Below are 19,097 nucleotides of genomic sequence, written 5' to 3' on the forward strand. Positions count from 1 at the left end.
GCAGAGGTACTGTTCAAAGAGATAAACCTATTTTAGTGAAGCATCTATTTTAAAACACTACACAAAAATATGAACAGTACAGAGAACATTCCTTTAAAATGGAAAAAGAAATAAAAGTATATTCTTTTTTTTTTTCAGTCTCACCTTAAATTCCTTAATTCCGGTACAAATACTGGCAGATGAAATGTCATTCTCTCCATTTGGTTTACAGTCAGTCACAATGTCAATGACCTTATCCAACGCCACTTTCATTCGGTTGAACACGCCTTCTTTGTTTTTATGGGCAGATTCGCAGTTAGGATGCCTGAGGCATGTCTTCAAAAAAAATTGAGAGTTTTCATTTTCGTGTTTGATCCATATCCTAATACACAAAATCTTACACAGAACATGTCATGCTAATAAAAAGGGTTCTTTACCAAAATCTCCCAGGTCCCTGGCTCACCCAGCTGCTTCTCCTCAGTAAAAGCGGAAGCAGGGTGAGTAAAAAGCGATAGCAGGGTTAAGTGCAACACTGTACCTTCACATCCCAATCCGTTAACTTAAACATTTTTGAAGGAAAACAAGACAGCCTATTATCTCCATCATGATTTTAAAAACTCGTTTTCTATGTGAGAGAACTAAAACACAATGAGGAAAAAGAAGAATGTGTCTGTGGATGCAACTTGACTTTTAAATAATGATACAAATGAAAACCTAAAGGCCTAGACATGAGCCCAGCCTTCCCCTTAGGCTCCACAGATTGTCCTCTGTCCTCGGGGCTTCTCAGATCCGAGCACACACCAAGTACTCTGAGCAGAAAAGGCTCAAGTAATTCTACACAACCTGCCAGAGACAGGTATGCTAGCTGATGCTTGAAATGCACCAATTTGCTGGCCAACTGCTGTCTGGAATTAGAAGCTCTAGATTGATCATTTTGTTAAGAATAGAATAAGGAATCTGGGTTGGTATTACAAATGGAGGTCAAGAAGACTGTGCCTGGAGTCTAGGGATTCCTTAGGTTGCCTCTACAGCCAAGTCCTGTGACTAAGTCCATGGTAAACTACAGCAACCCGATTCTGACATGTTGTCAATGCATGAGCAAATGAAGGGCTGGCACAATACACCTGTGTGACTTCACAGGTCGTAAGTACTCTAGCTTGTTGGAGTATGTGTGCTGGCTGTCCAGTAAGATCTGCAGACAGCCCCTAAGTCCGGTGGGCCTTGCTCCACAGTCCCTGCTCGCCCACCTGCAGGTGAGCTGCTCCCTCACAGCTGACTCAGACTAACTGCTGTGTGGAGCAGGGGAAGTACATCAGCATTCTTTCTAACTAGGCGATGCTTTATGGGGCCTAAGTTCCACATTCCCATCATCTTTTGAAAGATGTGAAAATATAAATTAGACACATTTCTATCAGGCTTTCTAATTTGTATTCTACAAGGCAGCAAAGCAAAGGTTTTCCTACCTTGGACGCTGTGAGAAGCATCATGGTACATTTTTCGAGAACTGCCCTTGCTGCTGCCATTTTTGCCTTTTTCTTTTCATCTTTCAAATCCTACAAATGAAATCACATGAAAAAAACTCCATTTCTCCAAAACACATTTACTCAACAAAATCAGAAACCAGTTTAAACTGACACAGGAGCTTGCTGATAGGACTATAAATGGGTATATTACTCTCTCAGAAGTCAACCTGAAAATACTAGTCAAGGCTTTCAAATATGTCCACACCACAGTCCAATAATTCTAGACCTGGAAATCTATCCCATGAGACTAAGAATAGATTCAGAAATCAATTTACATACTAAATAATAGGTATATAAAAATACCTTCATTCATAGCATGGTATAATCCTGAAAAATCATAAACAGAAATGTTAACTAGGTTTAAAATGTTAAATAACAAGTGTTTGAGTTAAATGTAGAAAATATACTTAATGGAATATTTTGTGGAAATTGAAAATATTTGTGGCAGTAGGGATGTAAAAATACCTAACATAACAGAGTAAAGATTTATAAAATGTATCAGAACAATCCAAGTAGAAAGCAGAAGCTGCCTCTGTAACCGATTCAGGGAGGAGCTATGGCCTGACCTGGGGAGAAGCCGCCACATGGCTCACATCCTGGTCACTCACCACACCTGATATCCGCATGTCCTTCTGGGCACCATCGTCGGCTTAACCAGAAACAACATGCCAACCCTCAATAGTTAAGAAATGACATATTTATATAGGGTATCTGTTGATTATTACTTCCTTTATGACTGCAGCTTAAAAGGCAATTCTTTTAAGGATCATGTATGATTCATAACCATGTATGAGCAACTTTGAAGCAAGCATGGTGCTTTGGAATTTTTCGAGGGGTAGGTTTCTCTTCAATGAGCCCTCTGTTGAGTGCTATCACAGAAGATACCCTAATACCACTGAATCGATCTTGAGCCATATACCCAAATAAGTACTTGGTTAAAAAACCAAAACCAAACTAGTTGCCATCAAGTGGGCTTCATCTCCTGGTGACCTAACAGGCTGCACAGCAGAGCTACATGCCACAGGGTTTTCAGACCTCTGACCTTTCAGCTGTGGCTCGCCAGGCCTTTCTCCCTTGTGTCTCTGAGTGGGTTCACACTGACAACATTTCAGTGAGTCACTGAACGTCAGGCCGGGCAAGCTATGGGTTCCTATTACGTGGTTATCACAATCTACATCAGAGGTTGACAAACGTTTTTAATAAAAGACCAGTAAGTAAACGCTTTGAGCTTTCTGGGTCACATGGTCTCTGTTCCAACTCCTAAAGGCTGCCCTTGTCACATGAAAGCTGCTACAGACAAGTGTGGATGTTAACATATGAATTACATAATGTTTTCACCAGCTACACAATATTTTTCTTTTAACAAAATGTGACAAGAATATACAAGATAACTCAATTAATTTGCCTGCGCCTCTAACGGAAGTGTCAAATGGAAAGCTTCATAAAAGCTCATAAGAAGACCCAAAGCCCATCTGTAGACAATTGAACATCCTCTTACAGAAGGGTCACAAGGTAGAGTCGGTCAGGGTGTAGTACAGCACCGATGAAACATACAACTTTCCTCTAGTTCTTTAATGCTTCCTCCCGCCAACTATCATGACACCAATTTTACCTTAAAAATCTGGCTAGACAAAAGCATGTACAGATAAGAGCTGGAAACACAGGAATCCAGGACAGATAAACCCCTAGGGACCAAGAGCCAGAGGAGCGATACCAGGAGGGGAAGGGGAAGGTGTGGTGAGAAAGGGGAACTGATCACAATAATCTACATATAACCCCCTCCCTGGGGGACAGACAACAGAGAAGTGGGTGAAGGAAGACATTGGTCAGTGTAAGACATGAAAAAATAATAATAATTTATAAATTATCAAGGGCTTATGAGGGAGGGAAGGTGGAAGAGGGAGGGATACCAAGGGTTCAAGTAGAAAGAAAATGTTTTTAAAATGATGATGGCAACAAATGTATAAATGTGCTTGACACAATGTATGGACAGATGGATTGTGATAACAGTTGTACGAGTGCCCAATATAATGATTTTTTTAAATGACTCCAGTTGGGCTCAATTCGAGTGGCAGAGTGAATATGACTCTTAACAGTGTGTGAGACAGAAACACACTTAGTTCTCATATGTCTGCAAAAAAGGAACACAGATCTACTTACCTTATTCTGGTTTATTCGCAATAGGCTTGCAAGGACAACACTAGAGAGTTCATATGCAAAGAAAGCAATCAAACCACCTCACAGATTGTCCCTACATCCAAATATAAAAGAACGCATTGATCTGAAGATTTTTAAATGGGACAAATACATACATTTTGTCTATCTCCAGTTAGATGAGCAAACTCAACCATTTCATTTCCAAATTGACTGAATATTTGGACAAACTCTTGAAAACTGTTCACTTTCTCTAGCCTTTCCATAGTGGCGAGAACCTGCAAAAGAGAGGAGAGTGTCTTTCAGCAGGATGAGCGACCTGGAAGAGACTGAGACCTCACAGTTGGGTAGAAAAAGACATCGAAACTCGAGGGGAAAGCTGAGAAGGAGCCGGAAAACAAGACAGACGGGGAGGAGCTCAGTCAAGGAGGCCAAAGGCAGAATTGTCTAAGGGATTACGTGGTTCTTCAGGATGGAGAGCTTTGGGCTGATCAAAGAGTGGAAAGAAAAGAACAAAAGAAACCGCTCCTAGATGTTCAAGAGAAGAGCATACACAGGTGGAGAAGGTGGAAAGGCAGGACCAGACAGCAAATCTTCTGAGGACTAGGCGGTGGGGAACAGAAGCCTAAAGGTTCCATGAAACCAAACTAAAGGAGCCGCATTCTCCTCAGGAAAGCGGCAGGAAGGCTATTTGCGGGCGAGGGGTTAAAAAGCAGGTTTGGGACTGAACAGAACAGGAAAACAGTTGGGTCAGTCAGGAACTGCGTGTGTTGAATCAATGAATTGCCAAGAAATTTTCGACAGTCAAGTGGGAAGAGAGAGCATGAGGCTGTAATGGAGCCAATAGACCCTGTTACGTGTTGTCCTGACATCAGAAAGAAATGGGTGTGGAACACATTTTCAGACTTTTCTCTAAAATAACAGTACTGCATTGGTTTCAGTCAGGCCACGACAGGTAAAGAAAACACAGATATCCTGTGTTTACTTAGTTTTAATGAGGATGTGATATTTGGCATGTTAATCTGCCCTGGCAGCTCAGGAAGTCCAGGCAACCAAGACAGACAGATAAGGCAGAATGAGCAGCATGAGCAGAAACTCTGCCTTTCTCCTCTGACACTGCCTAATCTGCCTCTGCCTTTTTTCCCCTCAAACCCACACCTCAGATTCGCTTATCCAGTGTCTCCAATGTGTCTCCTCGAACCTTTCCCCAAGATGCCCTTTCGCTAGCAGACTGCCCCCTTTCTGCCTAGGAAACCACAGAAGGAAATTACCATGTCCTGGGGTCCTGGATGACCAAGGACCACCACTAATATCTACGGGGCTGTACAAGTGTTGGGCATGAAAGGGTTAAAATCCTCGCTCTAAGTTTGGTCATTATGCAGTAAGATTTATCTCTGCAGGCAGACATTCCACAGCAGCAGATAGCTGAGACTATAGTTACAGTGACCAAATTTCCTGCCAACCTTATAAACTGTTTATAATCCATTTGCTGGTGGATTCAGAATTTTTATCAACTGGGTTCCTATTGCACACATTGTCACAGTTCAGCTTTCCTTCCTGGAGTTTAGGAAAATGTTCACCAGGAACCAACAGGAGAATGGTTTTCTGAGAAGATTTTTGGCATTCGGAAGTTTAGACGCAGTATATACATACAGGTATGGAAGAAACATGACTGTCTGTGACTGTACAGACAATGACAGTCACGAACAAGTATAACAGACAAGCACTGCCAAATCATTGGTAATTGACCTAAAAACAAACAAAAACACTTCTGGATAGCCCAAGTCTACACAAGTACAGAAATATAGGAAAAGCAAGTACCTTGCTTCTTGATATTATTATCTGCTTAATAACTACACGGTCTGCCAGCAACAGCACTTTTGTCACTGAAGAGAGAAGCAGCCGTGCGGCCTGTGTGACGCCTGTCTTGTCCGTAAGAATTGTGGTCTGGCCGTCAGGTTCTGGATGATTCAAGCTGCTTACGTCTGTGAGAGCTGCGATCGTCTCGCCTACCAAGAAAGGCAAGGTTGAAAGTAAGGCACACGTTCAGTCCAGACTGTCCCTTAACCTTGAAGGTAAGTGCTATGGATCAAACTGTGCCCCTCACAAAATATGTGTCAACTTTGATTGGCAATTCTCCATTTTGTGATTTGCTGTCATGGTCCCATGGGTTATGGGCTACGTACCTCAAGGTCATCAATTCTAAACCACCAGCAGTTCCTTGGGGAAAAGATGAGGCTTTCTATTCCAGCAAAGAGTTAGTCTCAGAAACCCACAGGGGCAGTCTGCTCTGCCCTCTAGGGTCAGCCAGAGTCACAGTGGGCTCCGGGGCAGTGGGCTCATTAAGCCTGTACAGATCACGGAGTGATTTTCCTGTGGCTGCCCTTCCTTTCCTTACCCTCAGTGATGCACTAACCCAGGGGACAAGGACGGATTTTCCTTAAAACATCTGCATTTTAATGGACCACTGGATGTGGAGCAGTGAAAGTCATGGAAGCAGATGAAGTACTAGCTAGGACGGGAGAGATTTAAAGTCAGGCTGCTGAGACAGTGGGGTCAGTTTCGGGTGCAGGAAGCACTTTATTGGACGTTGTAGCTGTGTGCTGTCAAGAGCAGTACTGCCTCACAGGACGTCTTCCAGCCAAGAGCTACAGTCTCAAACCCAACCTCCCACCTTGTGGTTAGCAGCTATGCTACACCACCTGGGTTCCTTTCAGGAACGGAAACAACAATACTTCAAATGAACAGGACAGGTAATCTGTAGAACCCATGACATCAGATGGCTCCCATAGCCCCCATGGAGCTGCCTGGGCCTATAGTACTTGTCGACTACCATAGCCTACTGGAGCCTCTGACAGCATATGATGTCCTTTCCCCCACACACTGAGAATGCTGACACACAAATCTATAAGAGGAACAGGACTAAAGTTCTTCTTTCTTTAAAAGGAAAGGGAAAAAGCTCCAATCACGGCTATCATCGAGGGCTGTCATAAAACACAGTGATAGGAAGACCACCTCTCCATTTTCAGTTCACTGTCCATGACATTATGTAATGACTGGCGTCCTTAGTGCTAGGAAAAAGTCTCTCTCCGCCTGATAAGCTGACTTGTTTCCTTCCAACAATGAGGATCAGGCAGCCCTTTGTTTTCCACATATTTGTCTTGGTTTCTAGCAAGCGCCAAGAAAAATTTCATGCTTAATTAGAGTAACAATGTGGGCTGTAAATCTAGCCTATTTACTTCCATCTCCTATTTTAATGGCTGTAATATATAGGCAGCATTTATTGTAGGCAATTTCAAATTCAATCAACTGACAAAGGAAATAGGGATGTCCTCTCTCACACCCCCACCAGGCATCCTATCCCATATTCCAAACAATAACTACTAAAAGCCCAAAAATCAACACAGAGCCCTCCCTCCCTTTTAATCAACAGCCAAGTCTTACCATTAAATCACATTCATGAACATTCTGTGCACTTTCTGCTCCTTTTATCTTTACTAACACTGCTTCGGTTTAGCCTGGTTTACTGTAAAAGCTCCATATTAATCTGACCACCACTAGTCTCAATCATCTCCCAGCCACCCCTTACTTGTTGTTTCCTCCACTCCACAGACAGATTTCTAACACGAAGCTGTATCCCATCGGGTGCAGAGCTCCTCAATGACTGCCTAACACCCAAAGAATCATAACTGAAGTCATTCACATATATATGAATATATGTACAGTCATGTACACACACGTGCTCGTGTGTGCACACACCCACACCATGTAGGCTCTGGTTGCCCTCTCTGTAATTTACTCAGGAAGGCCTCCCCGCCCCCCCCTCCCCGCCCCCGGCCCAAGATATTCACACCAGCAGGCTTCTCATTTCGTTGCAGTCTCTGCTCAAATATCACCTCCTCGGAGGGTCTTTCTGACCTCCTGTCCCATTCATTCTCAACCAGAGATCCTGGACCCCCAGAGACACTGGCAACAGCCAGATTCTGAGGTGCCACAACAGGGATGGGGAGCCCTGTCCTGGAAACTAGTGGGCAGGAGGCAGGCATGCTGATAAACACTCTGTAATGCCCAGGACAGCCTTCTACAGCCTTCTGGCTCATGACAGAATGAGCCAACTCCAAATGCCAATAGTGTCTAAGTGGAGAGGCGCCGCCCTCCCCTCCCTGACACAGCTTCAAACTCATCCTTTGCTTGATATTTTAAAGAAACTATTGCCACTTGAAGTGCTACATTTATTTATTCTTTTCTTTGTTGTCTTTTGTTGTTACTGTAAGGTAAGCTCCATCGGGACAGACTTGCGACTCATTTGTACAGAACTGGATCCCAGAGCCTAGAAGAACGCCTCCACAGACCAGCACTCAGTAAACACTTAGGAAGAGAGGAGTGGATCAGCGATACATTAATGAAGCTGAACGACTTGTAGCCTTCTAAAGACCCCGTTCTTAGGTTTCTGGGCACCAGCTGCAGATGCGTCTGCTGCAGTGACTGATCAGTAGAAACCTTTACCCCATTTCCTACATGGAGGCAAGTACGCTGAAGCGCTCCTGGAGGGAAGATCCTAGGCCTCGCATGCTCCCCACTTGCCCCCATGTGTCTCACACCTCAGTGGCACTGGCCAGGCGGGCAGACATTCCCCTGACAAGGGCAAGAGTTCCATCCTTCAGAGCTAGAATGAAAGCTAACCATGGAAGCCAGAAGGCCTGCCTGGCGTGTGGTGGCCCTGTACTACAGAGCAGGACTGCCTCATAGGGCTGGGGCTGCGATCTTTACGGGAGGCGATTGCCAGGTCTTTCTCCTGCACATGGTGGGTTGAACCACTAAGCCCTAAACCAGCATGCCACCAGCCTGCTTCCCTAGCCTCGGCATCCCTAATTGGAGTGGCATAGTGGATTTACACACTGGGATACTAACCACAAGGTTAGTAGTTTGAAACCACCATCCTCTCCACGGAAGAAAGATAAGGCATTCTATTCCTGTAAGGATTTCGAGTCTTAAAAACCCACAGGAGTTCTTCATCAAAAGAGGGTAGGAGGAATACACAAAGTCATTATACCAGAGAAACCCAGTTGATGGTACTGAAGGTGTAAGTCCAAGCTGCCCTGAAGGTACAAGTGACAAACACGGCTCCAGGAATTGAGATGCTTCAACAAACTCCTTATGAATCACAATCAGTCTGATGGCAACGAGTGAAAACACAGTACATAAACACAAAAGAAAACAATAAATCTGTCGTCATCTCCATAACAAGAAGATTGGAATCAAAAGCCTTCCAAAGTCAATATTCACATACCTGCTTGCTTAGCTTCGATGCAGGCCATACTTATGTCTTCTTTCAGGTCCCAGTTTTCATTGGCTATAGCTTCCCCTACTTTAACAAATCTTCCAACTGCCAAGCTGACGGCTTGTCCCACACGCTGAATTGCTTGCAGGGTTTTTTCAGATTTTTTAGTATTATCTTTATGATTAATTAGTGTGGTGATCTAAAAATTAAAACAATAAAATAAAAGCAACTTGATTAAATTTCTACCCAGTACTTTAAAAGAAAAAGAACCATCTCACAAAAACCAAAAAAACTAAGGATGGAGTCCTGGACTAGCCCAACAGACTAAAGAAACAGTAAACACCAACACAAGCAAACAATTACCCAGCCTCACCCCTCATGACAATTTCTCCATTAAACCAATTATTCAAGCCACTTGAGACCCATGCAGTTCCACAAGGCCTCCTGATATTTCAACAGGAAAAGTAAGAGAAAGTAGATCACGACATCCACACAACACAGGAAAATCAAAGTTCACATCTAGTTTTCTTACTGGAGAGGATCATCTGGCTCTACAATGTAGTGTGTGGCCAAATGTGTTGACTAGTCAGTTACTGGTCACATAAGAGCAACTGTTGTAATCCACGTTTTACATTGCTCTACATTTTGTTGTACCCGGTTCAAAATAAATGAAATACTGTGGCGGTCACCTAATCTGATGTAAACTTAAGGATTAAGAGTGTAGGGGTAGAGTCTAGACCGTCAATCTGGAGAAAGCCAAGGAGACTTCTGTGTGGGCATGGCCTTCTCCTGAGAATTCTGGGAAATCTGATACTTCCTCCTTGGAGGCGGAAGACACCTCTCTCTCTGCTACTTCCTGGAAGACGTTGCAGAAGATAAGCCACATGGATGCAACCAGCCCTCGGAACCCAGAGAAGCCACAGAGAGACCCCTGCCAGCACTGACATGTTTCCAATGACATGGGATCCAAAGACATGCAACTCACTGGCCTGTGATCTTCTGCATTCGGCATCATTGCATGTGTTTCGTGAGTCTGAAGAGGACTTTATAGATTGATATTGAAAATATGGGCTAATATCAGATTTATGAACTTGATCTGGACTGGGGATGTTTTCTCAATGTTCAATTGCTCTTGCATAAAAATATCTTTCTTATACACTTATGTGTGAACATGGATTGCTTCTCTGGTCTACCCAGACTAACACAAATACCAAGAGTTTTAACACTTGGTTCCAGGCTCTGAAATACAATACAAAAGTTGACACCTTCAGTTCTTCGAAACAAAGATACATCTTTCAAAGGTCTTAGAAAATCACTGTGTGGACTATGCTAACATATAAAGATATTCATTAAGGAATTTTACTTGACAGATATAGATTCCAAAGAGTAAAAGTATTCAATAAAACCGGTAAATTTTTAAAAAGGAACAAAACCAAAAGGATTTGCTGATGAAAATCAAACCCAACAGCCGTCTTCAGCATGTATTACAACTCAATGTAAAGAGGCTGAAATTCAACAAGACCAATAGACATCAGCATGATCAACAAAAAAAGATTTTTAAAAAATTAGAGGTATGTTAACTATAACTTAAAAGTAGCTTTTATGCATATATGTACAAAGAACAGAAAATTAAGAGAGCAATTACTATACACAAACCATTTATACAGTAGAGTATTATGGTTTAGAATCGGAAAGGCCTGTTTCAAGCTGCCACCTTAGAAGCTACTTGGGAGTGAAAAGGGGACATGGTTTATTAAATCTTTTATTTATACAAAGCTTTAACATGTCGATTGCTAGGAAGGATTCTGACATTATGCTAAAATACCAGTTGTTCCATCCCCAGCACACACTTTGCTTCCATATGAGCATCCTCCCCAGGGTGTAATTAGGTGTGGCTGCTTTCCTTTTATTGGAAACAATCTGGAAAATGTTCAACCCAAGTCTAAGTAATTGGGGGAGCTAAGAATTCCTATTACAAGAATTAATTATGCCTTAAAATTACTTTATTTTCAATTTTTAAAAAATAATTCAAAAGTAATATGTTCTGGCTCTTTAAAATTAAAGAAGTAAGAGAATTAAAAACACACACACAATAAAACCAAAAACCCACTGCCATGGAGTCAATGCTTCCTTCTTAGCAACTCTACAGAACACAGGAGAGGCTGTCAGTCTTTACAAGAGCAGGCAGGCACTCTCCTCGCTCTTTCTTGAAGCGACTGGTGGGTTTGAACTGCCAACCTTGCACTTAGCAGTCCAATGCACAACCAAGTACGATCCCAATCCCACAACCTTGTCTTTTGGCATAATTCTTCTGAATCTTTTATTCAAATGCATGTATGAGGGAGTTTCAAAAAGTCTGTGGGAAACTATCTTTTCATTCCATTTTTCCATAAACTTTTTGAAGCCCCCTCATACATGTTCAAACACAAAGCCATACAAAATTGTGATAAAATGTTAATTCCCTTGCCATGCTAAATGGGAACAAAAATAAGGCTAGCTAGCATACTGAGCACGAGTGCTAGAACTTCTGGGCACTAAACCAATGCCTACAACTCTGTGAATTAAGGACTATTGTCTTCATTTTATAGATAAAGAACATAACATTTAAAGAGGTTAATAACATGCCCAAGGCTACAAGACCAGGAGGTTACTCATATTCTTGATTATTATATTTAATCACTTCATTGCCTCTTACCTCCCAGAATTATAATAGGAATCAAGAAAAAGATACCACTGAACTATGGAAAGATAAATGCACTAACAATTATTTTTTAAAGGACAAAGATAGCTGGTGAAAGAGCTCTGTAAACCGCAGTACATCAGATAACATTTTAGTAATCAGTGTGTTCAAACAGGAAGCATGTTAAACCGGGAGTCACAACCGAGAGTCGCCCTGACGTCAGATTCAAGAGAGCACCTTGACTGAACCAGGAAAGAAGGCAGAGAAGGCACTGCCTGGGGAAGAACGAGAATCTGATCTACCGAAGACCCTGCTGGAGACAAAAGAACGAGGGCTGATTTGATCGTGTGTAACACAGGGTGTCAAAAATTACAGAGCACCACAGAGCACATCCCTGCCGTCAGGAGGGAGCACACTGATGTCAGATTGCCGGGGTTGGAAATCTGGCAGCGTGACTATGTGGTAAGTTATCTTTCTGTGACTCAGTGCTGTCATCTGTAAAATGGCGGTAACAGCATCCACTTCAGAAAGTTACTGTGAGGAGTAAACTAATGAATAAAAGTACTCAGAATGGTGTCTAGTATATAGTAAGTATTATTCATTGCTAGGCATTATGAGTCAGAATCAACTTGATGGCAACCAGTTTATTACACTAGGTGTTTAGAACCTCTGCTCTTTACTCGTGTGTAACATTATTATTTTCAATTATTTATTTGATCAAACTGGAATACCGAAGTTTATTTCTATCATAATTTTTTAATCATTAATCAAATGGACTACATCTGTGGAATGACCTGGAGTATATCCCACCTGAATTCTGAGACCATCTCAAGAAGAGATGAAGACTAATGACCAAAGACCAGGTGAACTGTAGGAGGGCGTCAGGGACATAACAAATACAAAGCAAAAGGATGGCGGTTAGGAGAGACTCTCAATCTCACGTTGGAATAGAGATAGATTACAACAAAAATAAAGAATGAAGTAAGGAGTGGAGCAGATTTCAAGAAGCCACGTTGAGAAGTCAAAGTAAAATACTCTAATGAAGTTGTGCAAAGATGAAGAGTTAGAAACCAGCAGGTAAGAACACACTTGGCATTTCTCAAGTTGAACTGAAGAAAAAATTCAAACCTTGAAGACTTCTTTTTTTTTTTTGAAGACTTCTATGAGCAAAATAATGATGCATTCAAGAAAAATCAGTGATGGAAGAAGTTTGCAGAGTCACAATACCAAATAGACCTGATTTGTGGCACTGGAGGAGTAGGTCTGAGCTGCACGGAAGACACTAGTGAAAAACAAGGTTCCCGAAATTTAGGTATTTCAATAAACTCATGCGTTGGAAGATATCCATGCTCATGCCCATTCCAAAGAAAGGTGGTTCAACAGAATGAGAAAATTACTGACCAATATATTTAGTACTACATACAATTCCAATGATCCTTGAGATAATTTTAAAATGGTAACATCAGTACACTGACAAAAAACATGAAAAATTCAAGCCAGATTCAGAAGAAGATGTAGAATGAGGGATATCATTACTGAGAATACTAGCGAACACTAGAAAAACGTGTGTCTGCATTTTGGTGACTGTACAAAGGCATTCTACTGTGTGGCTCATAATGAATTTTGAGTAAAATTGCCAAAAATGGGAATTCTAGTACACTTAGTCATATTCATGGAGAATCTATACCTAGACCAGGAGGCAATAGTTGGAGCAGAACAAGGGAATACTGAAAATTCAAACAAGTGTAAGATCAGAAAATGTGATGGGAATCAGGATTGTATCTTTTTTTTTTTTCCACACCAACAGCCTTACATCATTTATTGTTAAACTTGATTAGGAAGCAAAAAACCAAGGAATAAACCAGATTATTTGCCAGTAGAAGTTCAAGTCATCAGATGGGGACAAAATTTGAGCCTGGGAAAATGCAGCCATGCGTGCCACCCTTCAGGGGGCTCCTTACAGCCCCAGCTTGGTTCTTCTCCAATGTCTTCTCTTGGAGTTGTACCTGATTTTATTACCGGTTTTCATTCGAATCCATTGGGGAATGGGCCGATTCTGCTTCTGTTTCTTGGCCAGGAATCTCTTGATCCTGAAAGTCTTATGAGACGACATGGTGAAGTCGGAGCACCACCGCACTCGGGGTGGCAGAGAAACGGAGAGAGGGAGGAAGGATTGTATCTTTTTACCATATTTTTTAACTGTAATTTTTAAAAAAACATTTTTATTCAGTCAGTATGCTGGGCAAATAATCTGAGAAACTGGGCTAAACTAAAAGCCTAGCATCAGGATTAGAGGAAAACTCATTAACAAACAACCCATGAGATGCAGATGATACAACTTTGCTAGTTTAAAAGTAAAGAGGCCTTGAAGCACTTGCTGGTGAAAATCAGACTATGATCTTAAGGTAAAGAAAATTAAAATCCTCATAATTGGACAAATAAACAAATAGGATTGCAGGGGTCGAGATTTCATTTTGCTTGGACCTACAATCAGTGCCACAAAGGCAGCGGTAAGGAAATCAGACAATGTACTGACTGGCCAAGTCTGCTGCAAAAGACCCACTTTAATTTAAGTGTTACAAAGCAAAATCATCATTTTGAGAACAAGTTGCACCTGCTCTAAGTCATGGTACTTTTTAAATCACCTTCTCTGCATGCAAAGCTCAGCAATGGGAAAAAGTGAAGAATCAATGCCTTTGAACTATGGTGTTGGTGAAGAATACGGAGTATACTATGAACTGCCAGAGAATGAATAAATCTGTCTTGGAAGAAGTACTGGCAGAATATTCTTTAGAAGCAGTCTCAGGAGAAAAACATTATGCCTGTTAAGAATAGCCAGTCAGCGAAGAGGAGGAAGATCCTTAATGAGATGAATTGACACAGTGGCTGCAGCAATTGTAAGGTTGATACACTGTTTCTATTGTGCATAGAGTTGCAGAGTCAAAAATGACACAATGGCACCTAACACTAACAACTAAGTAACCAGTTGTATCAGCCCTACTTCCTTTCCCCACTGGCCAGCAGTGTCCCTCAGCCATAACGTTTCCATATGTAACGGGATCTATTTCTGGGCTCTCTGTTGTGTTTCAGATTCACTTGTCCATCTTCATCCTTCTAGTCACAACTTTAAAAGCTTCAAATCATGCCTTGGTTTCCGTTAGAGCAAGTCCATATATCTTGTCTTCTGATTAGTCTTGGCTCCTTGATATTTCATATAAATTTTAGTATTGCTATTTGGTTAATTGCCTTCATCAAACTGTATCCCCCTCCCCCAAAATTCTGTTGAATATTATACTGAAATTACACTAAAATTTTAAACCAATAGGGAAAACTTTCATCTCTATTTAATTGAGCCCACCTGATCATGAACACAGTACTTCTTTCTACTTCCTTAAGTCTACTTTGGTTTTCAATAAAATTTTTCAATTTTCGGTTTTCAAATTTGGCATCTCTTTTGCTAGATATATTCCTGGAACTTTTCTGTCGAGTCAGTTTTGGTTGTAATTATTATTGTAGCTTGCATCCCTTCTAGAATTATTTTTCTGCTTCTTATTAATAAAGAGAAATGTCATGGGCTTATCCTATATTCAGCAACGCCTAATTTTAATGATTCTTTGTATTATTTTGAATTTTCTATAATCTATTTCTTGAGTTTTCTGTGAAGAACCTTCTATGAAAGTTTTGATTTTCCTTTTCCTATTTTTATACCTTTCACATTCCTTCTGGTCTTACATAACTGGGGTCCAAGTATAGTGTTGAGTGGGAGCCACGAGAGTAAGCCTCCTCCTCGTTTCTGTGTGTGTGTGTGTGTGTATTTAACAAAAATTTAAAGTTGACTACGATCATCTATACATGTTCTTCATGTTAAGGAAAATTTCCATCTACTGCTAATTTTCCCAGTTGAGAGGTTGAATGTAACTGAATGCTTTTTCTGCTCCTCTTGAAATGAACAGATCACTTTTCTGGGAATGGAAAAATTGTCTATCTCTTCTGATAGCTGGCCCAGACTTTTATATTCATAGGATATATGAATATCCAGACTTCCCAGTTGGAGAGTCCTAAGGGAATAGATGATACAGAATGGCTACCAAGTACCATATATACTCGAGTATAAGCCAACCCAAACATAAGCCGAAGCACCTAATTTTACCACAAAAATTGCATTAAAAATGTGCTGAAAAACTCAGCTTATACATGAGTATGTACGGTACTTAAAACTTGTTAACATTGTTAACAGGCATGTGATTGTTTGCCTCACGCCACCACCTCTGAGCGAGCACAAGATCACAAGACTTACTACCGGCGGTTTCCATTCCAAACTTGTGTGCTGGCTGTTCGCGCCCTGCTTCAACTAGAATGAAAGCCCCTCACAGAGCAGCTACTTGTAAACATACAATCCATGCTTGCTGTGGAGGGTTAAAATACCCTTGTGGAATTTTTCTAAACCTTTGTGGGCATCTTAAGGGATTTATGTTATACAGTAAGACATTGGTTAAATAACACTGCAGCGTACTTAGAAAATGGGGATTTGGGACCTAGGAGTTTTCTAGAGAACTAAAGTTTCAGTTCCTTAGAACTAAAATCTGAAAATCATTTTCAGTTGCACTCCACCCTTGCCTATGTGGTCAGGGCATTCTGACCATGCTTTCTCCATTTTAATTTCAAGCATAACAACATATGTGAATGGGCAGTACAGTAAATCATTAGGAGCCCGAGTGAAGCCATGGCCGTCAGCTTCTGCAAAGGGAAACTGTTCCGGACAGCTCCAGTGCCCTCAGTCACCCGGGTGGCTGAGTCAGAGTTCGCTTACCAGCAGCCAACAACAGGAGTATCAGTGACGGCATGAACTGTGTGGGGTGCAGAGCCTTAGCGATGGCCTCCAAAGTGGCAATAACAGAAACTGGGGAGAGAATAAAGCTGGCATTTCCCCCCTTTGGCATTGACCTCTGGTTCACCCACATCAGCAATTCACATTCTTCCTCCTCCACACTCCCGTCCTCTTTCGCCTCTGACTTGCACAATGCAGAGCTGTTGGACGGACTGTTTTCAGCAGTGACACTGTGAGAGGTTACCATTTCCCCAGATGGCAATAACCTTCCAGCTGGTTTCCCCCCTACACATGCCCAGCGCCTACCAGTGGGTGAGCTCATCGCTGATTCTCAGCTCTGGTGGACACCGTTGTTGGGTGTGATTATGGAGACAGGATTCTTGCATTGAAATGCTAGTATGACATTTAGTAACCGAAAAACTGATGGCAAATTATCTAACCTCCCTCACTCTCAATTTCCTCTTCTGTAAAACTTTAGCTTGCTAGAAAAAATCTCCTAGGTCCCAAACCCACATCAGGGGATTTTGAAAAGGATTAAATGAGTTACTATTTATAAAATGCTTGGCAGCCTGTACCACCACCATCACCAGAGGATGCTGGGATGACTGACTCCTGGCAACACCCCCACGTGATTCAGAGAACTGTGCTTTAGTAGTCCTCACTTTGGGTCCTATTTCTGTTGTTGCTTTGGGGAGAGGGATGTGTGTGTGCGTGTGAAGGGACTGATGACTACATATATGACTGATCTCAATTATTCTTTCCACTGGTCAGGGAGTGACAATCCCTCGTGAGTGTGCATTATATTTACTTACTATTGTGTTAGCCCTATTAACAAAGCACAGGCAAAGAAGCCAGGACTGTCTGTTAAGAACCTGGGTCCCAGGTACAGGTGACAGTGACTCCTGATGATCAACAGACCCGTGACTGGACAGGTCCATTCCATGGCTACACAGGCTTCCTATCTCTGCACAGGTAAAGCTGAGAGCGGCTGACTAGGTCTCAGGGTGGTGAAGGCTTTTCTTTTTTTCCTTTCAATTTGGAGTCAGATAAACTCAGATTCCTTCTACCTCTAAAATCTTGAGAATACTAGTCTGAGTCATAAAGACTTTACAACTAGCTAGCTGTGAGTCACTCCTGGCCAACGCGCTCCTGCAGGCACATAATTCTTCACTCCTCCCCACAGTGGTTGACACACTACGTCGGATCCAAGTGAGGAATTCGAGCCCTCGGGCTGTGTATCCATCCACGGAGGGCAACACAAACTTCTCCAGAACGCGCCTGACTTTTGTGATGATCCACAATACGATAGTGCAGCCGTCTCAAAGTGGGATTGCTCAACTATCAGACAGTCCTTCACTTCTCCCTGCCAAGGGGACAGACAAAGGCGGACAGAGGGTCGGGCGAAGGTGCAGGGGGGGCCCGGGGTGAACGGGCTGAGCCCGCACACGGGCAGGGAGAGGGAGGGACAAAGGCCTCCGGGAGAGCACGCTGGGCATGCAGGAAGGGCCCCAAGTGGCCCACGGTCTAGGTTTGGGTTGAAGATGCAAAAGTTGGACGGCAGCTGGCCAACTAGCTGCGGCCAGGTTCCCTGCCCTAGGAGGGGACGGCCAGCAGCCGCAGCGTCGACGCGGGTCCCGGAGCCGACCGGGCAGCGCACCTGCCGGCCCAGCCGCGCGCTCGCTGGCTCCGGGGGCTCGGCCCCCTCCGGCCACGCTCTACTAAGCCCAGGCCCGAGCCCGAGCCCGAGCCCGAGCCCGCCACCCCGGCCGGCGCGGCCCCGGCCGACGCCATCGCGAGCGCGGCGGGAAGGGACGGAGGGGCCGAGCGGGCGCCACTTTACCTGAGAAACCAGCGGGAGCAGGGTTTGCTCCACCGAGCGAGTTTTGATGTCCAGTCCCGAGTCGAAGGCGAAGTCCAACGGGCCGGAGCCAAGGAATGTTCCGGCGCCTCCAACGCCGGCAGAACAGGGAGAGGACGCCATGGCTCTCCACCAGCGGCCCAACACAGCCTCCGCGCCGCTGCGGGCCCGCCGCCTAGCCGCCAGCCAGCCCGAGGCGGCGGCAGGGCTCCCGCGCCGCCCCCGAAGCCACGCCCCCAACCGTGCACCCGGGCCGCCCCGCCCCCTCGCGGCCCCGCCCCCAACCGTGCACGCAGGCCGCCCCGAGGTTCCGCCCCCCCGCGGCCCCGCCCCCAACAGTACACCCGGGCCGCCCCGAGGTTCTATCCCGCTCGCGGCCCCGCCCCCAACCGTACTTGCGGGCCGCCCCGAGGTTCCGCCCCCCCGAGGCCCCGCCCCAACCGTGCACGCAGGCCGCCGAGGTCCCGCCCCCTCGCGGCCCCGCCCCGGCTCTCCCGGGGCCCGCCCATTCTCCACCCTGGCCTCCCGACTTCCAGTTCCCAGTGGGGTCACACTGGTCCACTGTTGGCAAGGGAGCTCCTAACCAGGCCTGCTCTCCTCTGGCATCTTGGGTAGGATCGACCCGCCAGGGCGGAGAACTACTTTGGCGGGATCAGGGCTACTAAAATTCTTTGAAGTACAGAGCTACTCACACATGGGGTTCAGACTGGAGGTTAACTGGTAAGAGTTGTTCACCCTACACCTTTAACCCAAAGAACCCAAACTTACTGCCACACAGCCAATTCTGACTCACT

At 43.9% G+C, this 19,097-nt stretch overlaps 1 protein-coding gene across 1 annotated transcript in view; it reads right to left on the reverse strand.

The window, feature by feature from the left end:
* The window catches only part of CTNNAL1 (catenin alpha like 1), a 46,173-nt gene extending 27,654 nt beyond the window's left edge, over positions 1-18,519 (reverse strand). Inside the window, exons 1-6 of the mRNA XM_075560282.1 lie at positions 18,286-18,519; positions 8,947-9,136; positions 5,478-5,665; positions 3,815-3,934; positions 1,443-1,532; positions 145-315 (exon numbers count right to left, since the gene is read on the reverse strand). Coding sequence (XP_075416397.1) covers positions 145-315; positions 1,443-1,532; positions 3,815-3,934; positions 5,478-5,665; positions 8,947-9,136; positions 18,286-18,426 — 900 coding nt within the window. The 5' untranslated portion in view covers positions 18,427-18,519. The remainder of the gene's footprint in view (positions 1-144; positions 316-1,442; positions 1,533-3,814; positions 3,935-5,477; positions 5,666-8,946; positions 9,137-18,285) is intronic.
* Between the last annotated feature and the right edge of the window lie 578 nt (positions 18,520-19,097).

Source organism: Tenrec ecaudatus, chromosome 10 (genome assembly GCF_050624435.1).
Source record: "Tenrec ecaudatus isolate mTenEca1 chromosome 10, mTenEca1.hap1, whole genome shotgun sequence".
In the NCBI taxonomy this organism is placed as follows: Eukaryota; Metazoa; Chordata; class Mammalia; order Afrosoricida; family Tenrecidae; genus Tenrec; species Tenrec ecaudatus.